The 22192-nt window shown below is 38.0% G+C and overlaps 1 protein-coding gene across 4 annotated transcripts in view; it reads right to left on the bottom strand.

The window, feature by feature from the left end:
- The window catches only part of LOC103179286 (syntaxin-binding protein 5), a 114886-nt gene that overhangs the window by 42172 nt on the left and 50522 nt on the right, over positions 1–22192 (bottom strand). For all 4 annotated transcript variants that reach the window (XM_042333587.1, XM_042333583.1, XM_042333585.1 and 1 more), the window contains exons 10-16: positions 21668–21822; positions 19614–19686; positions 14438–14585; positions 7004–7071; positions 4796–4836; positions 1882–2102; positions 152–330 (exon numbers count right to left, since the gene is read on the bottom strand). In XM_042333587.1, the coding sequence (XP_042189521.1) occupies positions 152–330; positions 1882–2102; positions 4796–4836; positions 7004–7071; positions 14438–14585; positions 19614–19686; positions 21668–21822 (885 nt within the window). The remainder of the gene's footprint in view (positions 1–151; positions 331–1881; positions 2103–4795; positions 4837–7003; positions 7072–14437; positions 14586–19613; positions 19687–21667; positions 21823–22192) is intronic.

Raw genomic sequence — 22192 nt, 5'->3', positions numbered from 1 at the left:
TCTTGAAGCCTAACAAATCGTCCCTTTATCCTAAGTCTGCATCAACAAGAAGATGCCTCACTGACAACATAATGATTTTCTGCATTTTTATCCCCATACATTAGAATGAATCTGAATCATCCCAAATTTCCTTTTGCTGTTTAATACTCACTTTAAGCAGGGAACATTATCACGGAGACCATCTGATGAAGTGCTACTTGTGGAAGGGTGAGACTGAGAACTTGCTGTCAGAGAGTTGGATACCTGACATGTGGTTGGCAGCACTGTTACCTGATCAATATCTGGTGATTCAAGATCACTTATTTCATAATGTAATCGTACTTCAAGCATCTACACACCAGGAAAGGAGAACAAAAAGAGCAAACATTTAATAGCCTAAGTCTACTCTTAATATGAAACCTAAACAGATGCCTAGCATGCACATCGTTTGTAAGAGGCAACCAACCCAGCACCTTAACCAAAACCTGTACCTTACTTTTTGTTCAATTATATGAGACAAGCAACACCTTCCAGAGTTGGGAAACATGAAGGTTCTTGTTAAAAAATTATCAACATCTCTTCAAATAATATTTAAAACACAGACCTGCTGAACACACCAAACCAAGGAGAGGAGGCCAGTGTGATTTATACTTGGTACGACAATAAGCTTTGAGTTTCAAACGTCTCTATCCCCTGGGACTAAAGGAACTTCTGGTTCAGAATATTAATAGTCAGAGTGTATAATGCAATTGTTCAAGGAATAAAATACTTGTGTGTGGGCTACATTAAATCTTTTAGAAATTTAGAATATCAATGTAACAATAAATAAATATCAATAAACAAATTTATTCACTGGATAATGCCACAGGAACCCACAATTATCTGGCAGCGGTTTTAACGTTTTGGCAATATTGTAGAAACAATCTGAACATACACTATTGTTGAAAGTTCACCAATTAGTGTATCTTATTTATGGAGGAAAAAAGCCAGTGTACGCCACTCTTCAGCACTTCTAATTTAAAACGTTGCATTCCAAAACAAAAAGTTATGAGATGCAAGAAGCCAAAAGGACTTTAGATGTTTTTCAACAGACGTTTACGATAAAATTCTGTGATAATAATGATTAAAAAAGCACACTTGCCAATGACACTGATATTGTGTTAAGAAATAAGCTCTACACATGCCTATTAGAGCAACTGAAATACAGAGCATCCACTGGTCTGGAAGGACCAGGGCTTCTCAATTTGTGAATTTGGACCCTGCAAGTTTGACTCAACATTTTATCTTGGCTCTCAGTTTGCCAAGAATTATCTAATCCATAGGGAAAATTTACCACAGCATATGCATCAGCATATGACTATAGCAATTATTTTTTCTTTTGACACTAATCCATGAAATTTGATTATCTTGCATTTCATGATACCTGTGAAGATTTTAACCTATAAGGTTATTACAGTAAATACTCATTGAAACAATTATGACCAACAAATTTCAGTGTTTCACAGAATATTTTGATCAGAATTTATTGGAAATTCTCTGCAAATTCCTACAAGTCTACTGACCTGGCCTCTCCCTTCACTCAGTAAGCACCAGCCTGCTTCATATCCCATGCCCTAACCACCCCATCAGCAGGGTTATTCCGTTATTATTCAGATATTCTGCCCCCTGCTCTCTGGAATTCCATCCCAGAGTCACTCCAACTTGTCTACCTCTCCCCACTTCCAAAGCTTGTCTCAAAACTTACCTTTTTGATCGCACTTTTGTCATCTTTTCCTTCTCAACTCTTCAGTTCCCAACCCCTGTCTTGGCTGCCCAGCTAGCAGTGCAAAGCGCTTTGAAATGTCCTTCCGATACGAAAAGAACTATTATCAATGTAAATTGCAATGTATAGGAAGTTGATACCTGGATAACCTCTGTCGTCACTTCCTGTTTGCTGAATTTGTAAACAATAACATGTGCTGATACTCCAGCTACGCAGAGCATTCTGCTTTCAGGACACCAGGACATAATTTGAATAGCATATGGGTCTTCATCTACTATATCCGTGTTTGGTTTGTCTTCCTTATTCCGGGACTTTTCAAATACCTTGGACGTTTTCATCTTATACAACACCTGTAACGTTACTAATGGAAGAAAAATCAAAATTAAGAGAAGTTTGAATTACTTTAAATCTAAAACTTTAGAGCAAGTCTATAAATTGAAATATGCATATCAAACTATTTAACTGATAATTTTTGAAAACTTTTACAGACCACAATTATTGACCAAGTAACTGCTCTATAGAAGGGGTTAATTTTGCTCAAAGATAGCAAACTAAAAAGGTTTCCGGGAAGCTGAATGACTAAAGCAATTTGAACTTCTGGTTGCTGGGAACTGATCAGATAAGGGCTCCTCAACTCTTAGAATATGTAGGAGCACGTACGCCAATTAAAAGGATTCTTATCAGCAATGAGGAATCCAAATTTGTACCTTGAGAGGTGAAGCAACCTAAGATAAATGGGATTTTGATTGCAAGTGTCAAGTAGCCTAAGATAAATGAGGCAAGTTATAAAAATAATAAACATAATAATCCTTGCACTTAATTATGATGCCTTTTACACCTTTGTTTTAGCGCCTGGCCTACATTAATACTATACAGTGTAGTGATGGTGTATTTTGCAGGCAAACGAAGAATGAGCTAACGAGCAAGGCAAATTATGAATATCATTGGAAGCTTCCCAGCTCACCTTCACTCACAAAGTTAAGAGGAAAAGTCAGAAGAGAATCTTAGGTGAGCATGGTAGGTTTGCTCATGTTATTGGCTTGTAGATACTTTCTAACTTCAAGTCTACCCTGCACCTCATGTCCTCCTTCTCCAATGATTAGTTCAAGTCATCATTTGCAATTACACCCACATCTGTTTTTAATGGGCTTACCTCCTGCTTTAACATGCTTTCTGGATGTACTTCAATGAAGTATTCATTAAAAAAAAACTTCTGTCATTTCCCTCCTACCAACTGCATGAGGTTTTTTCACATGCAGCACTTCTTTACTCCCGATTATTTTATGGCTTTTAATCATCCTTCCAGACCAATCTTGCTATTTTCCCCTCATTATTATGCAAACCCACTTTTGTATTGTTTGAGGCTGATGTAGATTTTGGTTGCTTTAAACTAGAAGTACAACCTTTGCCTTTCTGGCATACATATTGTACTTGTTATGCAATTACCAAGCTGTCTTGCACTAATTATTTCCTTGAATAAATTCCACAGGCTATCAGTCAATTTCTCAACTAACAATTCCTCCCATTCTCTTGTAATCAATTCCTTCCAAATCCCTTCTGAGAAGGTCTAAGTTCAAAACCTCAGTTTGTACACCTACTTTCCCCGATCAAGCCTAATACTGAATTAAATCATATGATCAATGGTCAATCATATTATGGAAGTATAAAAGAGGAACTAAAGATGAAGGATGTAATATGCGCAATAACCTTTGGGTTTCAGGTTCAATTCAGGTTCAATTCGGCTACTACACACCTCCAAAGCAGTTTGTTTTTCTTGCTTGCAATTGCCATCCAGTGAACCAGATCAGCTGAATGATAAATGGTGTGCTTGGTATACTCAATACATTATAGGTCACTGTGGTTGAGCTATTGGATTTGCAGGTCAAAATGTATAAGGAATCATATAATATTTACAGCACAAGAGGCAGCCATTGAGCCCATTATGCCTGGGTTGGCTTTCTGAAAGTTATCCCTTTATTCTGACTTCTCTGCCCTTTCTTCAATCTCTTTATATATTTTTTATCACCTCCCAGTAAACCAAAAGTACAAAGTAACACCATCACTTTCATAGCTCAGCAAACCAACAGATGAGATTTTGACCATTTTACCAGCTACACACAATATCAATCCCACAGTAGCACTCTCAATTAAAAACATCTACTTGTCTTAAAGTTGTCAAAAGATAAAATTAATATAGGCAGAACATTAAATCGAGTAAACAAAGTTAAGAGATGGAAAAATAAATTCAAAGGTTTGATCAAATAAAGATTGATCAGTAAAGGAACAGGGAAAGAAAAAAACAGTACCAAATACAATGAAATTTACATTTATATAGTTCCTTTCACATTGGGAGGACTTCCAAAGTGCATAAATGGAAGGTCTAGGATTTTATTTCCCCCAAATTACTGTAAAAAAAGTATATGAATGTCACTTATTTAAAAACTATATGTTAGACATCAACTTCCTCTTTGAATGTAGTACTGTATTAGTTGTAGTACTTCACATCAATCCTTCAGTGACAAACTACAGTGACAAAATACATCTTTGATTGATTTACACTTATAAAATCACAATTTGTTCTTAAAATGAATAGTTTGAATGCATGACAATTGTGATGATTCACTGAAATATAAAACTGATTCCCTGCAATTCCTCTGTTCAAATGTGTTAAATCATTCTGGACCATTCATTTTTTCCATATAGAAATCTGTCCAGGATGGGGGTTGGGGGAATGAAGAAAGGAGGTATTTGTATCTTAATGTTTCCAAATGTAACAATCTTAACTGCACAAATCACCTTTGTAAAAAGATTTATGCACAATGCATTTCCACACTGGGTTCATATGAGGGGAAGTCGCAATCAATTCTATTGGTTTCATTCAGGACCTGAAACCATTATTAGACTTAATTCCTCTGCCTGAACTAGAATTAAATTCAATCCGAGGAGGGAAAAAAGCTTCAGCTATTAAGATACCTCAGGGCATATATTCTCTTCTAGAAGGGAATACTGGCAGTTATCTGCAATTGTTGTTTGAAGATTAATAGTTAAACTTACTGGCTGAAGCATCCCAGAACTTCAGTGACCCATCTGCATGCCTATGGGAAAGAAGAAAATTATTAATACTGTAGTACTCTCCAGCTTGCATATTTTCCCTCATTGGTGTAATGCAAGAGAATACAGAAAGAACGTTTAAAAAGTGTTGAATGATGTGTCAATATGAAGATGTCAGACCAAGTCCATCATTCAGTAGGGTGCAACCGAGTCCCTACTGAGTACAGATGGACAACCTGTAACTAACCTTAATTCTATACGAGTCAAGCAACAAAATGACAATCTCACTTAACTTAGGGTTCTGGTAGCTAGCCTGCAAGATGCAATTGAAACTGAAAATTTTCATGAACCAGATTCCTTATGTAGGGATGAATCGATCGCATAGCACCCAAATCAAATGGGAAATGTGATCCATTACACATCTGGGGGAATCCAGACTTTCCTGTAAAACCGGAAGTCAGTCTGCAAGGAACTTGGCATCAAACCAGCATAAACGTTTCAATCTGATCTAAGGAAAAGATATTCAGACACAGAGCCTCTCCAATGACAAAGTGCCCTGGAGTCCATACACCAGTGAAGAATGGGACAAGAAAATAACACCCATTGGTGTGACTATTACCTTGTGTTGTAGTCCAAACCTGAAGATTTTAAATGGCTAATGTACAGTAATGTTTTCATCCTAAAGATTGTGCTAAGCATTATCTAAAGTACCATTTGAACAAAGTATCCGCAATGCCTGAAATCGACAGATACCGAACTTCCTCTTCACACTGTTCTAGCCATTTACAGAGAATCACTCCTACACCAACACTGGGAAGTGCTTCAAAACACTGCTATGTTAAAAGGTTGATATAAGTGCACCACTGCACAATTTGGCTTCCAGAATGATAAGAACCAAAAGATACAGCTTCCAAGCAGGAATGATGAATGACCCACCAGGACCAAGTGGAATGCTACAATAATGGTCCTGTCAACTGGCAAAACGTAATTACTGTTTTGTGTTCTATCTCCACACAACCACATCCTACGTGTGTCAAGATTTTGAACAAATTTCACAAGAAGCACTGCAGGCTATCTCCCATACTGAATGCAGTACTGCATCTCACAGTGCTGGCTGCCCAAAGCTATGGTTGTATAGTACGATCAAAAGATACAAAAATGATGAGACAAGTACACTAATCATTAGTGCCAGACAAATATGTGGACAGGAACCACTGCTGACAGTAGGAAATGAAAGGACACATCAGCTATGTGCAAATATCTTTATATTGCATGGGAAGGAGTAGCAAGAATCAATGTTGTCTTGAGGTTATTCTTGAAAATGTCTTGGAAGGGTATGGGCATCAGGTATTTGTCCCTTTAACAACAAGGTTATTCAGAAGTTACAGTCAAACCTGTCTTCAACAACCACTCAGGGAACTGGGCCAAGATGGCTTCTGAGTAAGGGTTCATTGGTGAACCAGGCTGTCTGAGCTATTCCAGGGTGGTGGTTAACAGGAGCTGCTTGCTGAATGGAAATGATTGGTTCAACAGAGGTTTGGCTTTATATGGAGGATACCAAATAAAAAGATTTTTCTGTGATTGTCTGTTTTTCAGACATAACAGAAACAAAATGCTGGTTTATTTGGGTATGATCAAAAATATTCCTTTAAAAATTCATCCATCTTATTTTAACAACCTAATAATAGTGACATGTCCTCACAATTTATATATAGCGGGTCACATAAGCTCACACAATTTACTTTTACTCAAAACTTTGAAAGATCCTGCATTACACCAATCTAATAATACCACCTCCCACAGCAATTCCCTTTATTTGCTACACAGTGAATCAGAATTGTGTGGTGGAGCAGCACATAACAGATTCCAATGGTGAGAGAAAGAACTGGTGATTAGAATCAGATCTTGTGAGGAAAAGTCACGGTTTCCAGACGCAACCAAGGAAAGAAAAGACATTTTTACTTTTTCCAGTTTATGCTCAATCAAGGCATTCAATGAAAAGAAAAAAAAGTCTTCCACATGAATAAGATTTTGTCTAACGCACTCTCTCTATCTGGCTGATATCCTGACCTATCCAGCAGGCCCTTCCTTCCCCTCAGAAACTCATTCAGAAATCTGTTGAACCCTTTTATCATGGTAACTTTCAATGGCTCAAACTGGTAACATATTCCATAATCACTGCGTAAATGAAAAAAGCATTTTCTTACTTACCCTGTAATAATTATCTCCGGGTAGCTTTGAGTGCCTAAACCCCAATTACCCCCACTGACGGGCCATTCCTGGAAAACATAGAAAAGGATAAACTTATTCACCATTGTAAGTTTCATATTTTCAAGAAAGAAACTGGTCTTCCCACAAGCAAGCAGTCTGTACAAATCTAACTCAACAACAACAACTTGGATTTATATAGCGCCCTCCATGCCAGACGGCGTATCAGAGTACGTAACTCACAATCCAGAATCACTGATAATGACAAAAATAATCCTTAAATTTGATATAGGGCCTTATCATGTCATCGAGACATCTCAAAGTGCTTCACATCTACATACTGTAAAGTGGTTTGACTATGTATTTTGTGGGTACAACACCACACAGGAGTTTTTACTGAAGAAAAACTGAAAACTCAACAACATGATTTTTTTTTAAACTTAAGAAAAAATGAAGAAAATAAATAAAAGGAAGTTAGGTTTTTACTTCACAAAGTAAAACAAATCTGATTATAAGAGATAGATCAAAAAAGATCTTGCAGAAGGGATTCATTGAATTCTGAAAGTGATTCATAATTTAAAGAACAATTGTCAATCACCATGGTCATTTCCTCATCAATTTCTCTCCGACACTTCAAGGTTTCCTTATTCCATTTCAGTATCCCCAGGACATTCTTCCCCTTTTTCCTTTCACCTACCCTGAGGTGGTGTACAAGAAAAAAAATCAAAGGAACAAGCGGGTGTCTGCAGTACCCAAAGCATATCCCCAAGGCTTGGTGAAAACATTGAAGCTTGGTTAATAAAAACTACCCCAAGTAACAGCTATAAAGAATAGCTGTGACTAGTGCAGAGCAACGCTTTATCATGATGGATCTCAGCTCAAGAGGCCTGGCAACATGTAGGAAAACAACACGATAGAGAGTAAAAATTATATTCAGATAAGCAATAAGAAATACATCATACTCACATATAAAAGGTATGAACACCATAACTAATGGATAGTAATCCATTACACAAAAACAAAAAAGCTTGCCAAATGATAATGTTTTTTCTGGAGCTGAAGTGATCAAGTATAAACAGGATTTTCAAAAAAACAGAACCACATTGTGAATCCACGGTTTGTCATGTGACGATACATTGTTAACACGTTTGGCTGGAAGGTATTTCCACCAGGAATGCATCTTTCTCCTCAATTCAATCAAGTAGATAGTGATATTTATATTTCATACAGCTATTTAGCAGTGGAGAATAATTCTGAGTTACTGCATTGGTATCAGGTACCCGCAAAGCCGAAGACGCTTATGTGTAATGAAAGTGGATGAAAGTGGAGGTAGACCAACTGACAAAAATTGAATAAAAAGCTGAGTTTTGTTTTTAAAAAAATTAGATTTGAAGGGCGGTTCAAAAGTTAGATCAGGTTCAGAATTTTCTTAAACAACTGATAAATGAATTAAATTTTATCTATAATCTTAAAAGAGGATGGAGGCAACCTTAAAATTCCTTCAGAGTCGCCCAAAACAAACATAAGGACTTCTGTTATCAATGATTAAGTAAACAGGAAAGTTGGAAGCCACTGGCGAAATGTAAGATTACTCTATGACTCAAGTCTTGAACAACACTTTTCATTCAAAATGACAAGACATTCAGAAGTAAATTTACATTTATTTTTAGGCTCATCAGAAATTCAACTTTCTCCTCTTAATTGCACAGAAATTATTTATGGCTCATTTGTAATTAGGAAAAATACACAAAATATTTTTAAAATCCCAATAAAATATCCAACCAAATCCAAATGCACAATCAGAAATGCATGCTGTCAAAAATCTTGCTAAATTGAGCCAAACTGTAAATTTCTAACAACTCCACATCCTAGACATTTTTTGGCTGTTTACAATTTAAATATACGGTTAAAATGTTACAATTTAGACAGTTAATGTATTTTGGCAAAGATTAATAGTCCTCATTAATAATACATGTCACCTTCAGCATGGTGCTTCACTGAAACATAGCTGGTAATTTTAATGTTATTCAGATGCATGCGAAGAAGGGATTCACACATCCAACTTTTCTCTAGTGATTTCAGATCACTGTCTGTAATGCAGTTTAATTTTGGCTCAACAGATCTTAGCATTAAATCTAGCTAGATAGACAATAATGCCTCCATTAAAGAGATGCGACGAATGCAATCAGAACTCAGACATCTAAAGTCAACTCTATCATAAAGATTTTATTGTCTAGCCCAAGGATTCTGAACTATCTGAACCATGAACCATAAATGTTTTTCATAATACGACTTTTATTCCTTGAACGAGCATTTACCGAGAGCTAGGTTACACAAAAAAACAGCTGTTTACCATCATCCATATGCTACGGACGGGGCCCTCCCTTCCTGGGAAACATATTAACCATTTAAAGAAATATTATCTTAGGTTTTAATATATTGCTGGGCTAGTCTTTTTATTTAGGTAGAGGGAAAACCCAGATTCGCTGTGCAATGCCTTCACGCACATGTTATGCAAAGTACATAACTGTGGCACACTAAACAAATAAGGCTACTTTTATGAGGATCAGCACCCTTAAATTACCCATAAAATTATGAGATCAATTACAAAAAGAGCTAATCAGCTCTCCCAATGGAGTGTGCGGCACTCTTCACTTGCCAAATTCCTTGGGCTCAGCAACATATCAGCACTCCTAAGGAGTGAACCTCATGCAACTTTAAATATTCGTGAAAATGCCCTAAGCCAGGCCAATAGCCCACTTTTAAACATTATGTTTTCTCCACGGACCACAAATTGAACGCAAGGAACAATAACACGCATACAAGAAAGAGCAGTGATCACCCAAGAACAAGCATCCCCCACCCCAATGAAGGCACACAACAAAGCACGTTGAGTTCACCTCAACAATCCTTTATAGGTGCGCAATGAGGAGCAGTGACCTCCCAAAAACCCGAATGCAAGTACACAACATGCAGTTCAGAACCTGACACCCCAAACCAAAACAACCACGAGTGAGAAGACACCCCCCAATCACCAACACTACAGGTACACATCATGGAGCATTGAAATCATCTGATGTTACCATAAAGTTACTATTACTCAAAGCATGGGACCCCCAACCTGAAATGGCCAATTTAAATTCCTCCCCAATTCCCAAAGGCAGTCAAGCAAATTGAAAGAGAATGTATTATTTTGAAATCGCTGTGCTACATTTTTGGGGTCCAAAATGCCATTTGAATTATTCCACCAACAAGATTGATAGCAAACAATGATTGAATTATGAATCCTGATCATGTGCTGACTAACCCTGACTTGCTGTATTTATCATATAACTTCCTACAATGGTGTTCATGTGCACTCCACTGAGGAACAACAGCAGCAACAAAATTACATTTATAGAGTGCCTTTCACGTCGGGAGGACGTCCCAAAGCGCTGAACAGTCAGAAGTCGGGGCCTGAGCACGGGGGAGGGGTGGTGTAGGGGTGAGGGAAGGCAGAGAGGTGGGAGGGCAACCAAAGGGACGGTCGAAGAGAAGGGTCTTGAGACGGGCCTTGAAGGAGGCAAGGGAAGTGAGGCGAAGGAACCGTGGGATGGAGTTCCAGCGTGTGGAGGCAGAGAGGCTGAAAGCCCGGCCACCGATGGTAGGGCGAGTCGGGTGGGAGACATGGAGCAGACCGGAGTCCGCTGAATGGAGGAAGCAGGCAGGCTCATAAGGAGGCAGCAGGTCAGAGAGGTAGAAGGGGGCAAGGTCATGGATGGCCTTAAAGGTGAGGACGAGGATCTTGAACTCGATCCTCTGGGAAAGCATCAATTTGAATAAATAAAATGTAATTAAAGGTGAAAGGAAACAATTAAGGGGCTATCTGATCCAACACATGACAGCAAACCATATCAACACACTTTAGGGTTAGGTCATAATTTGACCATCATTTATATTGCCAAATATAGCTTCAGCAGTATAATGTCTGTACTTTTGTGAATGTAATTTAGCCATAACTCAGTACAACGATGACAAACCTGTGAGATAAACATTTGATGTATTGAAGTTGATTACAAAAATGTGGACCACATTTCATTATTTGCATACTGCAGTAAGACTTGTAACCAATAACGGAAGTACTTGTCCTTGTTTTAAGATTGTTTTTAACAGTAATAAAAAAACTAGCACTTAGCTTTTTGATATAATTAAACAAAATCTTCATGATAAGCCACCTTCATTTATTGCACTTTCTTAAACTACCCGATGGCCTCTCACTGGTGGAATAAATTACGTATTCGCAGCAAAACATTAGGCATTCTATGTATTCTGTGTCAGTTATAAGTATAACAGAGAGATGCAGTAAAAGCTAGCAAGAGTACAATTGACCACGCATAAAAGAAATGTCAGTAAGCTTTTCAATGGGTGTATGAATCTCGCTCACAGCTCAGTGGTTTATGCTGGAGGACCTTTTGTAAGCTTCCAAGTCTATGCTCTTTTAGCCATGTGATCGCCTATAGAATAGTCTGAACCAGCGGGGGATGGAGGGGTGCAGTATCATAAAGGCACTGTGGCAGCAGCTGAATCTGTGTAAAAAGAACAGAACTTAAGCCCAAAAAACTAAGTCTTCCAACCCAGAGAAAAACATGGCAATTGGGCACCGGGGGCAGTTACAATGTGATGCAAATACAGTGCCTTTCAAGTTGGGACGATGTCCCAAAGCCCTTAATAGTACTAGTTGGGCAGCCGAGCTGGGGGTGACAGCCAAGGGGTTGAGGAGGAGAAAGATGACCGAAAGAATCAAGGAGCTAGGTCTTGAGACAGATCTTGAATGAGGTGAGGGAGGGAGCAAATTTAAACTCAATTAATTAAAAACTGTGCCACCTAGAAACTCACCTGCACAAAACTCCGTACCCCATCAAACCAGTCCTTGCCGGGCTCCTCTGGCTCCCGATTATGGAACAAATCGATTTCAAGATCCTTTCACTCGTTTTCAAATCCCTTCATGCCCTCGCACTGACTAATCTACCCGATCTACTCACCCCCCTCCACTCCACCACCCTCTACCTCCGCTCATCTGGCTCCGGCTGCCTGTTTATCCCTCATCCTTTCCACTTCACCAGTGGTGGCCATGCCTTCAGCCACTTTGCTCCAAAACTCTGGAACTCTTTCCCTCAATCCCTCCGCCTTGACCCCTATTTTTCCACTTTCAAATCCTGCCTAAAGATCTTCCTTTTTGATCTTACTTACAGTAATGTCCCACTCCCTCTCCCCTGGCTTGCTGTGAGAGTCCGCCACTGTCAAGTACTCCGAGGACACCACATAAATGCAAATTCTTGTTGTGTTGCTAAACATTTCACATACTCGGTGAAAATGCAATAAAAAGGAGAGAAAAATGGTAAGACCAAAGCAACTTCCTGAGGCCTGATAAAAAAGTCTTTCCAATAAAAGTGCAAAAAAAATCAAATTGTCGACCACAAATAGATAAACACACTATCTGATAGAGACAAGAACTGAAGATCTACTCAGAATGAGTTGATAAGTCAGCAAAGATGGGTGAAGATTGTTTAATACCGAGTGTGAAAATGCAAGGGTATGGGATCCCTGATAATTTTCCTCCATGGAATTATTATACCATACAAACTTACATTTATTGTAGCTTCTTTCATGTCGGGAAGAAGTCTGAAGGCATTGGACAGTCTAAGGTTTGCACCTGAGCTGGGGGTAGGGACCGAGAAGGTCTGAGGGGAACGTCTTGAGGTGTACCTTGAAGGAAGCGAGGGAAGGAGGCGAGACAAAGTGACTCTGGGATGAGGTTCCAGTTGGTGGGGAGATACGCTGAAAGGCTGACTGCTGATGTTGGGTGGGGAGTGGGGTGGATGTGAAGCAGACTGGTGCCTGCTGAACAGAGGGAGTGACCAGTTTTGTAGTCTTGAGAAGGTCACAGACCTTGGGTGGGGCAAGACCGTGAAGTGTATAAAGGTTAGGATGAGGAACTTGAACTCAATCCGCTGAGGAATGGTGAGCCAGTGGAACTGGGCAAGAATGGGGTGATAGGCTCACAGAGCTCAGTGCAGGAATAATCTGTTAATGTGGCAATGGCACTTGATAAATTGGGAATGAGGAGCTAAAGATGACAAAATACATTGAGCCAGATGACTTAAATTCCAACGTACTTTTATAAATGAACAGCACAGAATCATAGCACCATATTACTTTCCAATGATGCACAAGACAAATACGTAACTCATAGATATATTTTGATTAAAACTGAGCATCAGCCACACAACTGTATACTGAACACTCAAACAACACAGAATTACCAAAAGGTTCCGCAGGAAATTGGCACAAGATAAATTAAGCACTTGCTCAATTGTGGAATGAAATGTGCCTTCAAAATTAATTTGGTATTCCTGCACTCATTTTGGAAACACGTTGATGCATTTAATCATATGATTTGATTGGCACTGAAGTGAGTTTCATGAATTCTTTGAAAATATTTCTGCCTTCATGTACAACCCAACGAGTAATCATCAAAATGGCAGAAACCCATCTAGACACGGGTTCCAAAGTCTCAAAAAAAAAGCCGAAAATGTACGGTCCAACAGACATATCCATCGCCTCCTCCGCCCCTCAAAACTCCCCCACCACTGACGCCCCCCACCCCCATTCCTGTCCACTACACACAGATTCTTATTTTGTAAACAAATTGAAAGAAACTGAACTAAAAATTAATGAACCAAATCAAACAGAATAGCAAGAAACATTGTAGGATATGCGAAGGTTGAAGTAACCACAAACCATATTCACAGTCAGGCAATCTAATATTCTGTCATGTGTTCTATTTCTATGTACAACTGAACAGTACAGAAAGTGGAACTAGGAAGCTCCAGGACTTAATTATGAGACCAGCTAGGAGCACGAACGCACCAAAGCACTTGTCAATTTGAGAAGTTAGATAAGGCAATAATGCTTCAAAGCAGCATGTGCATGACTCTATATAGCTTCCTTGGAGATAGCATTGACTTTTAATAATTTATGCATTGGTTAAGCACTCTTCTTCACTATTGCAACCGAAAGAGCAAAATGAGCTGAATGTAGAACAATGGCTATGTTATACAGTCCCAAAAGCAATTAGTTTTAAATAAAAACAAGCAAATCTTGGAAGCAAACTACTTGATTATGAAGAGAAAACAAAGGTGCACTTTTATGAATATCCACAAGCATCAGTGTTAGAAAATTTAAAGCAAATGTGGGTTATTTATATACACAGCAGGATCACAGAGTCCATGCAATGTAAAAATGAAAGGTGCTGTGAACACCATAAAACAGAAAGGAAGATTATGACTAAATATATTTTTGTAAGAAGACTGAAATGCATAAAAAATTCATATCAACATATTCAGCTGTGAACTACCATATATTGTTTTTATATACTGAAATGAGGAAATTCAGAACCTTTTTACTGTATCCTTGCCGCTTCTGCTTTGCCCCGACAGAATAAAGTGCAGGAATTATGTCAACAGGACAGTCAGCAAAATACTCGCAGCAAGTGACGTGTGATTCATGTATGTCCAAAGGGTAAGGGTTTTCAAATAAAGGATAACTGTAAGAAAAAAAAGAGAGTCAATCTTAACACAGCAGAAATACGTTTGACTGAAAATGAAAAGATTTATTTCATAGACAGTGTACATATTTCTAACATGATCAAGACTTTTATCAGACGTAGTTAATTTAACTCCTAATTGAAACGGGACAAGGAGGCAAAACAGGCAAGAGGGAAATATATTATACTCCAATCCAAACGTTGCTCAAGATTAACTCATGAGCTTTGTAAATAGCATTTCACTGTTCCCCACATCTTAAATCACTGTACAGCTTGTACTTCTATTAAAAATATTTAGATCAATTTTCAAGACATTACAAACACTGAAGGTGCTTTAATACTCCCAGACGTATGAGCTCTTGTTACCACATGAGACAAACACTGGGCTGAGAAAAACCCTCTTTAAGGATTAAATAGAAAATGAAAGGGACCGCTTCAGCCATAACTATTGGATTTCATTAATGAAGCTGGTATTAGGCTAATTGTATGATTCAATACAAAAACTTTGATTGGGAAACAATGAGGAAAAATTAGATACTGTACAGGAGAGACATTGTTTAAATTAATATCCAACAACTTGCATTTATAAAGCGCCCTTCACGCAAGGTAGTGTCCCGGAGCACTTATACAGCAGGCCACAAAGATGTGTCAGCTTGGCGTGGGGGAAACACTCTGAGTTGGAATGTTGTGGGCTCAAGCCCCACATCAGGACTTGGAATCACGTAGTCTAAGCTGATACACTAATGCTTTGTTGGAGGGAAGTAAAGGTGTAATGTCGAAGGTGCTGTCCTTCAGATGAGATGTTAAACTGAGATCCGGTCTGCTTGTTCAGGTGGATGTTAAAGAGCCAAGGCACTATTCGAAATGAGAAGGGAATTTCTCCCAGTGTGCTGTCCAATAATCCCCCGCAAATAAAATTGGTCACTTACTCAATAGCTGTTTGTGGGACATTGCTGTGCGCAAACCGGCTGCCGAGTTTCACCCACGACAATTATGGACTTTTTAAAAAAAAAAATCAAGATAAAAAACATAATTATATTAAGTTTAAAAAAATATGAAATCAGACAAGACTGCTTAAAAGCAAGCCAAGCCCAATAGAAATAGATCAGGCATTGAGGGTAAGACATGGAAGTGGATTCTTGGCTCACTAAAGGTAAAGAAAGAGTAATCTCTCAGGGAACTTGGTCAAAAGGTACTGAATGGGATGCTTTAGAGGTCCATCTATCCGTTGTATATACATGACCATAATCACGCATTCAGTACAAAGCAGCCAAAATGTGTAGGCAATACCAATCCATGGGAAACTTTGGAATTAAGAGGGAGGAGCCAATTTCTTGCAGAGAGAGCTCAAGAAAAGGAATGCACCAATTATCATCAATGGCAAATATTCAATATAAATAAATGTGAAATGTGGCATAGAATAAGTAAAAATATACTTCAAGAACAGGATGGAGAGCCTAAGAGCAAGTTGAAGGAGATAATAATACTTGTGTTTGATATAGCGCCTTATCACGTTTTCGAGACGTCTCAAAGCGCTTCACAGTCATTTTATCAAATCTGGCACTGCATAGCTTCTCATTTATTTATCTGTAATAAATAAGAATTCTGACTGGACACACATTATAATAATAATCCTTGCATTTTATATAGCGCCTTATCACATCTTCGAGAAGTCTCAAAGTGCTTCACAGAATAAACTGCATAGTGAATTGACTGTATATTTTGTGGGTGAAACATGGCAGCCACCTGCGCACAGTAGTGTCCCACAAACAGTCAAGGATTGAGTGACCAAATTATTAATGTAGTTGAATCATTGCTTATGATCCTGAAATAGTGTGAAGCAGTTAAAAAAAAATGACAACCAGGATGCTGGGTTGAGCTCAGATCCCAGAAATCATGTTCAAGCTGAACAGTGCTCTGATCAGCGTGCACCTGGAGTACTGCATAAAGTTCTGGTCATCATGATATAATGGGATTATTCAAGTCTTATAAGCAATTGAGAGGAAAGTAATGATCCTCAGTATCACAGGGATAAGGAATAAGATAAGTCACTTCAGTTTAAAGAGCTGTCTCAGGAGGGGACCTTAAAGAGGTTTAAAATGCTAAATGGGATTGAGGAAGGAAACCCAGAATACACATTGACGCACCAAGGCAGCAAGACTAGAGGGCACAGATTCCGGATTCAATTTCAGAGCAGACACCAAGCTACTTCTTTACGCAAAAATAAATCAACAGCTAGAACAGGTTTCTATCAAGACTTCCGATAGGCCCATTAGACACATTTAAGGAACAGCTTAGTTCTGTGGTTATGCAAATGTTAGGATGGGTATTCTGAAAGAGTGAGATGAACTGGGCTGTAGGCTTCTTCATCCAGACCTGTCTTGGTATCACTCTCACCCCCTGTCCCAAAAAAACACTAGATGTCCTTCAATAAAAGGCAAAATACCACAGATGTTGGAAATCTGAAATAAAAACAGAAGTAGCTGGGAACACTCAGCAAGTCAGGCAGCACCTACGGAGAGAGGAAAGTGAGTTAACTTTTCAGGTCGATGACATTTTGTCAGACCCTTCCATCAATAATCTCTATGCTCCTATTCTTAGCTATATTATTCCACTTAGTGCCATCTAGAGACATAGGATCAGTTTTCAGCCACAATTCCTAGCTTCCACTTTTGATTTTACACAGAATTACATACAATGTTATGTTCATAGAAACAGGCCATTCAGCTAGCTCATCTGTGTCCACGTTTATACTCCACACAGACATCCACCCCTCCAACACCTCTATTCCCTTCTCTCGGGATAAATTAATTGCAGAACGATGCTGTTTTAATTGACAGCTCATCAGATTAAGCCTCAACTTTCTCCAGCTAAGCCAAGTATGCTTGTTATTGAGCCAAGTGCCTCATTAACACGCTGTTACGCTGGAAGTGATGTCAGTGGTGATCGCACGAGCAGCTGTTTCCTTTTATTTCCACAAATCTGTTATAAGGTGGTAACTACTTCTTTGCATCTGAATCACAATGTTAACATGGATCAATGTGCATTTTAACAATATTAATGTGTTTAGTTACTCATCTCCAGTTCCAATTGCTTTAACTTTATTTGGCATAAATTGGTGCAAGCATGTCTTTCCAGAGTCAGCTACTCTAATTTCTACTCCTTCCCATATTTTTCTATATTTTTCCTCTTTAAATAATAATAATCTCTGCATTTGTTTATCGTCCATCGCATCTGGAGGACATTTCAAAGAGCTTCACAGGATTCATAAACAACTGTACACTACAGACAGCCATGAAGCAAATGACTATTTAGATTTGGGAGATTGTTGGCCAAGACACTGGAAGAAATTACTCTCTCTTTTCAAAATAGTGCCACGGGAACATTCACATCCACCTACACAGGCAAACGCATCCTAGGTTTAACATCTCATCTGAAAGCCAGCAGCTCCAACAGTGCAGCACCCCTTCAACACTGAATTGGAGTGCTAATGTAGACTGTGAGTTCAAAGAGGCAAGACTGCTACCAACTGATCCAAGCTGACACCCTAATGCTTCCCTTTTGAAGGTTATGGTCGCAGCCTCAATTGTACTTTGTAGCAAATCATTCCCACTTGGAACCTCCTTTTACTGGATAACTCTTTTACTGATAATGCTCAGTTTGTAACACATTGTTACCATTTTTTTTAAGCAGAAAGAATAATCTTTTATCTCAGAATTTTGAAGTTTTTAAGATCCTTTCTTAACTTTCTCAGTTTCAGTCAAAGCAGAACCAATTCAGCAAGATTGCACTCTTAACTATATAATTACTGTGAAATTATGTTATTCCTTTCCAAGACCCCAACATTCTTTCTGTAATAGAGGAAAATCCAGAATTGTGCATAGTTCTGCGTAAAGTAATCCCATAAATGCAAAATATTAAGGTCAGTAACTTTACCAACCCACAGGAATGAACAGTTCTGATCCCTGCCGCTTGCTACAGTAAATATTAATAGACGTTAATTCAGTGATAGTATGTACTTTACTACTAATCAGCAGCTGCAAAGAACACTCCATTCTTCCACTTCTTTTTCAAGCTGCCAATTCTAAATTTATATTCACAATGTGAGTCATAAAGATGGACCTCTTTACCAAGACTGAGAAGTTATTAAAATACACTATTTTCACAGCAATAAATGACATTTCTGGAGACTGAAAGGACTACAAAATTAATCCCACGTGAACAAATTATGTAAATTACATGAGCATGAATAACAAATTGGATTGAATGAATTGTGTCCTACATGATGCCATTTTGAAACATTTCTCAGATGAATCTCTCCCCCTCCCCTTCCTCTACCCAGAAAATATGCAGCTCTACTTATTGTATCCAAATGGATCAGTGTTTCAGTCTCACTAGGCTGGACAGCTGCCAATATGCTCATCGCAAGTTCGGAAATATTTGCTACTTGCTGTTATTAGTTACTGATTGGCAATGATAATGAGTAATTATCCATGGAGGAAAATATTGGGCATTTTATCCGGTCCAGGCTTATGACCCGTTCATCAGTTGACACAGGAATAAGACAAGATGCCAAAACTGTCCTTTTTTTTTCGCGTTTTAAAAAAAATGTTGGAAATCCTTTGAACCTCTGGGAGAATTTCAATAGTTCAGTCATGATTAAAAACATTAGCAAGCATGAATAAGATCAGACACTGCTTCAATCGTTCCTTTCAGACAAAGTATATCCTACACTATAATGGGTCGTAAAATTCCCATAAAAACACCTCTGCATATTTGACCCTATGCCCAAACTTTATCAACCAATATTGCAGAGAATTCTGGCACCCCTATAGCTTCATTATTTAACCTTGACCTGCTGCCTCTTGAGACATTTTTGTTCCAACTCAGCAATCAGAAAACACTGTTCAATGGAGTGTGATCATCTTAGTCAATATCCAACACTTTATTCTCCAAACCCATTCTTAACCATAATTGTTTAACTATGGAAATGACAATGTAATTTGAATTTCAACATGGGATCCTTACCCATTTTGTGCAAGATCTATAACTACCAAATCCTTTTCGAGAAGCACCACTACTGCATACGGATCTTGAAAATCTGTAAGAAATCAAAATAAAAAAATAATCACACCTGGTTTTATACAATCTGTTTGAAGTAATCATCAATATTTAGCATTTTGAATTATGAAAATCGATTGTTAGTTCTAATTTTCTCTGAAAGCCAGAGAGCCCCATTTAATGAGTTTCATATTTCTCTTCACCCCAATTCCTTTGATTATAGGATGATAATAAGAATAATTGATTATAGAAAAATAATTTGGTCACTCAATCCATGACTGTTTGTGGAACACTGCTGTGTGCAAATGGCTGCCGTTTTTCACCCAGAAATATTCATTCAGTCAACCAATTTTACAGTATATTCTGTGAAGCAATTTGAGATGTCTTGAAGACATGATAAGGCGCTATATCAAATGCAAGGACTATTATTATTAAGGCCTCAAGATTTCAGAAATATTTTCTGTTTCTCAGAATCATTCCTCCATTGCTCTTCATACCAAAGCAGCAGTTCACTTGGGCAATTAATTTATCCTAGGTTATTTTATTGCAAGGCTTTGAAAAAGGTTGCATATTTCTCTTTAAAAAAATTGCTGATTGGTTTTCTCACAAGTCTAGTGGGTTATTGCTGTGCTTGTCCATGTAAGGAAGGTAGAAACTACTTCTTCATTTTATACTTTTAAAAAAGGCATCCTAATAAATTCTGTACAGCTAATGGTTTCAAAAGATGATTCAGAATTGACAACGGAATAAAGACTGCTAATTTTCCTTTCATAAGAGTACCGCTTAGCAGAATCAGAGTGCTGCTGTAAATCTTAGGTTTAAAAGATTACATTAACAATTCTTATTTGGTGGACAATTCAATTGAGTTGCAACAGCTTCTCCATGCGTCAGATAAGTTCTTTAAAGAAAATGGGTATTTAGATTACAATTCTAATATTAGAATACTCATTCACCAACATACTTGTTGAAATTTTTAATAGAATTTGATAGACAAACGATAGTGATTGCAAGGCAGTAATTTGATGAAATGGGGCTGGTATCATCAATTCTGACACCAAAGTATAAGCAGTTTAGAAATGCCTACAGAATCCTGAAGAGATTACAACTTTGAGTTTTTTTTAAATACAGGCTGTGTACTTCATTGAGTGATTATTCAGTTCTGGGTCTATTTTGCGATTGACAACAACTCTCAGCGTTGGCATTGAGGGTTGGTATGGTGCAGGCTGCTGACGCACAAGCACATTCATAGTGCAGGATTAATGATGACGGAATCATGGATGACATTAAGCAACACCTTAGTTTGGACTTTGGGAACCATTTAGTATACATTGAACCACAGTCTTATTTGTAGACAAAATACAATTTTTTTTCAAATTTAGCATTTTTTTTACTATTTTAGGCAACCCTTCCTCCCATTCAGAATGCACCAACTCTTAGTAGCATATATTTCAACAGATGCCCACTTCCCTCTACTACTGTATCTAAATATCCATTCTTCATATGTGAGCCAGGCAGTATTAGAAAGCTTTTTGACCTATAGACCTACAGATCAAGCAAGCGTAACTTTCTGAATAAAAACCCTGAATGACATTTTCTTTTCCCGACCAGAGCTGCTGAGGGAATTGTGCTATAAATGTTGCCTGGCTGAGACCAGATAACGCAGCACAGTACCGTGATACAATAGGGCCTCTCTTTACCTATAGGGGCATTTGTTTGTCTATAAATACAATCACTTACAGGAATTTCCTTTTAAAGCACAGTGAAATATTCTGACATTATAGGCGGTATATCAAATGCAAGGATTATTGCATATTATTAACCAATCTTTCACCTTCAGTTACCTTCTGTGCAGTTTCTCCATTGTGTGTGGTTCCAGCATTGTGTGAATATTTCACGTTTCTACCATTCAAGTTTTTTTTCTTTTAATTAATATGCATGTGGATTTTTTTGGGGGGAGTGAAGAATGCAACATTGTTTTAATTTGAGGTATACGCACAATCAAGTAACATTAGCAAACCTACCACTAGGATACGGCGTTTCACACAGGGTTAGAAAGTCAACAATTGGGTAGTCCATTTCAAGTACTGCAGTGCTCTTCCCATGCATCACTGTTAAACATGGTCTTCTGCCTACAGTATCATATGACAGACCTCCTGAAAAAATGATGAAAGGGTCTCTGGAAACAAGAATTATAAAATATTTGGTTAAAACTAACATTTATTCTGGAGGTTTACTTTAGATCTAGTCATATTTTCTTCAGTGATTTTTGGAATGCATATGAGTTTTAATGCAAGAACAGTACATAAACCGACATTTTCTTAAAAGCTTGTATTTACTGCAAGATATTTGATTGCGACAAGAATGATTGTTTATGTAACATTACAATATTCTTCAAAAATAAGCTTTTGTAAAATGAAATTTGTAAATACTTTGGCTAGCTGATAAGCAAATGAAAAAAAAGTTCACTTGCATTAGTCACTTAACTTACAAATATTTAAAGTAATTAGGTGCTGAATTTGGGTTATTTCTTGGTTTTAATTGCACAA

Source organism: Callorhinchus milii, unplaced genomic scaffold (assembly GCF_018977255.1).
Source record: "Callorhinchus milii isolate IMCB2004 unplaced genomic scaffold, IMCB_Cmil_1.0 Scaffold3, whole genome shotgun sequence".
In the NCBI taxonomy this organism is placed as follows: Eukaryota; Metazoa; Chordata; class Chondrichthyes; order Chimaeriformes; family Callorhinchidae; genus Callorhinchus; species Callorhinchus milii.
The sequence above is the reverse complement of the archived record's forward strand: the minus strand, read 5'-3'. Positions and strand labels throughout refer to the sequence as shown.